This window comes from Harpia harpyja, chromosome 16, assembly GCF_026419915.1.
Source record: "Harpia harpyja isolate bHarHar1 chromosome 16, bHarHar1 primary haplotype, whole genome shotgun sequence".
Taxonomy (NCBI): Eukaryota; Metazoa; Chordata; class Aves; order Accipitriformes; family Accipitridae; genus Harpia; species Harpia harpyja.
The window spans coordinates 27,160,856-27,162,307 of NC_068955.1; the positions used below are offsets into that span (position 1 = coordinate 27,160,856).

Consider the following 1,452-nt stretch of genomic DNA (forward strand, 5'->3'; position numbering starts at 1 on the left):
GTCTCGCCCCGAAGGGGAGCAGCACCACGAGCAATTTAAGCCTCTGCTACACGCGAGTCCCGACGTGGCCGGCGAGCACCACGCTTGCTCCGCGTTGGCGGCAGGTGAGCCGCAGCAGAACGGGCGATACGTAAACCGACGGCAGGCAACCGGAGTACGAGAAAGCGCACCTCGCTTCGTAAGCGAAGACGAACGATGTCACGGGGGGTCATTTTTAAAACGCGGGCTATTAACTTCACCGTGCCTCTGACCTCCCGGCTCACAGAACCGCGCCGTTTGTTTAGCAAGTCGGCTAGAATAAATAAGTTTTGCCGGGACGAAGGGCGACGTCTTTGCTCGAGGAGGGTGCTCCTTCCAGACAGAGCCCGGGGCTGCGCCCTCCGGCGCCTCCCGGGGCGGGGCCGGGGCCGGGGCCGGGGCCGGGCGGCCGCGGGCGCCGGCCGAAGCCCCCTCGCCGCCGGCGGGGCGGGCCGGGGTCCCGTCTCAGGCGCGGAGATAGTCGTTCTTGAGGCGGCTGAGGCGGGCGCCGTGGCTGCGGACGGTGAGGGCGAGGAGGTCGTGCTTGTCCCGCAGCCCGCTGGAGATGTGGCGGGTCTCCCGCAGCAGGGCGCGGGCGTGCAGCAGCAGCCCCAAGAAGCTGTCGCCCAGGCGGGCCTCCTCCCGGCCCCCCTGCTCCTGCCCCTGCCGGAATTTGCCCTCCAGCTCGCTCAGCGACCGGTCCGAGCTGGAGTAGGCGTCGCTGATCTGGGCGGACTCGCGGCGCAGGTAGGTGCTGTAGCTCTCCTCCCCGTCCAGGTCGTAGGAGATGCTCTTGCCGATGCCCTCCAGCACCCGGCCCGCGTCCTCCACCTGCCGGCCCAGCACCGTCAGCTCCTCCCGCAGGCTGAGCCCGCCGCCGCCGCCGCCGCCTCCTCCTCCTCCTCCGCCCGCCGCCGCCCCGCACCGCCGCTGCTCGCTCACCCTGAAGAGCAGCTGGCACCGCTCGGGGTCGTCGTTCTCCTCGTAGTCCCCGTCGGGGACGAAGTAGTGGTGCAGGGTCCCGTTAGACATCTCGGGGTACAGCGGGCCCTCGAAGTACCCGCGGCAGAGCCCGCACACGCAGCCCAACCACAGCAGGCGCAGCGCTGCCGGCATGCTGCCGCGGCCGGCGGCGGGCAGCCTTAGGGCCGGCCGCAGCCGCGCTGCTCCCGCCCCATGGGGCTCCCCCGGGCCGCTGCCGCCCCCGCGGGCACGGCCGGCTCCGCTCCGGGCCGGCTCGGGTGGAGCGGCCGGCGGCCTGGCGGCGCTCTGGGGCCGGGGGCCGGCGCACCGCCTTTAAAAGCCGGAGGAGGAAGCGGCCCCCGCGCCGGGCAGGGCCGGGCCGGGCCGGGCCGCCCCCCCCCCCCCAAACCCGCCCCGGGCATCGGTCGGCGGGCACCGCCCCCGGGCATCGCCTCCCGCCGCCCCTTCCCC

At 73.6% G+C, this 1,452-nt stretch overlaps 1 protein-coding gene across 1 annotated transcript; it reads right to left on the reverse strand.

Moving 5' to 3' along the window:
- Nucleotides 1–444: 444 nt before the first annotated feature.
- FIBIN (fin bud initiation factor homolog) lies at nt 445–1,197 on the reverse strand. Its single transcript, XM_052811373.1, has one exon. It carries the CDS (start codon nt 1,132–1,134, stop codon nt 484–486), a length of 651 nt encoding a protein of 216 aa, XP_052667333.1. The 5' UTR covers nt 1,135–1,197; the 3' UTR covers nt 445–483.
- Between the last annotated feature and the right edge of the window lie 255 nt (nt 1,198–1,452).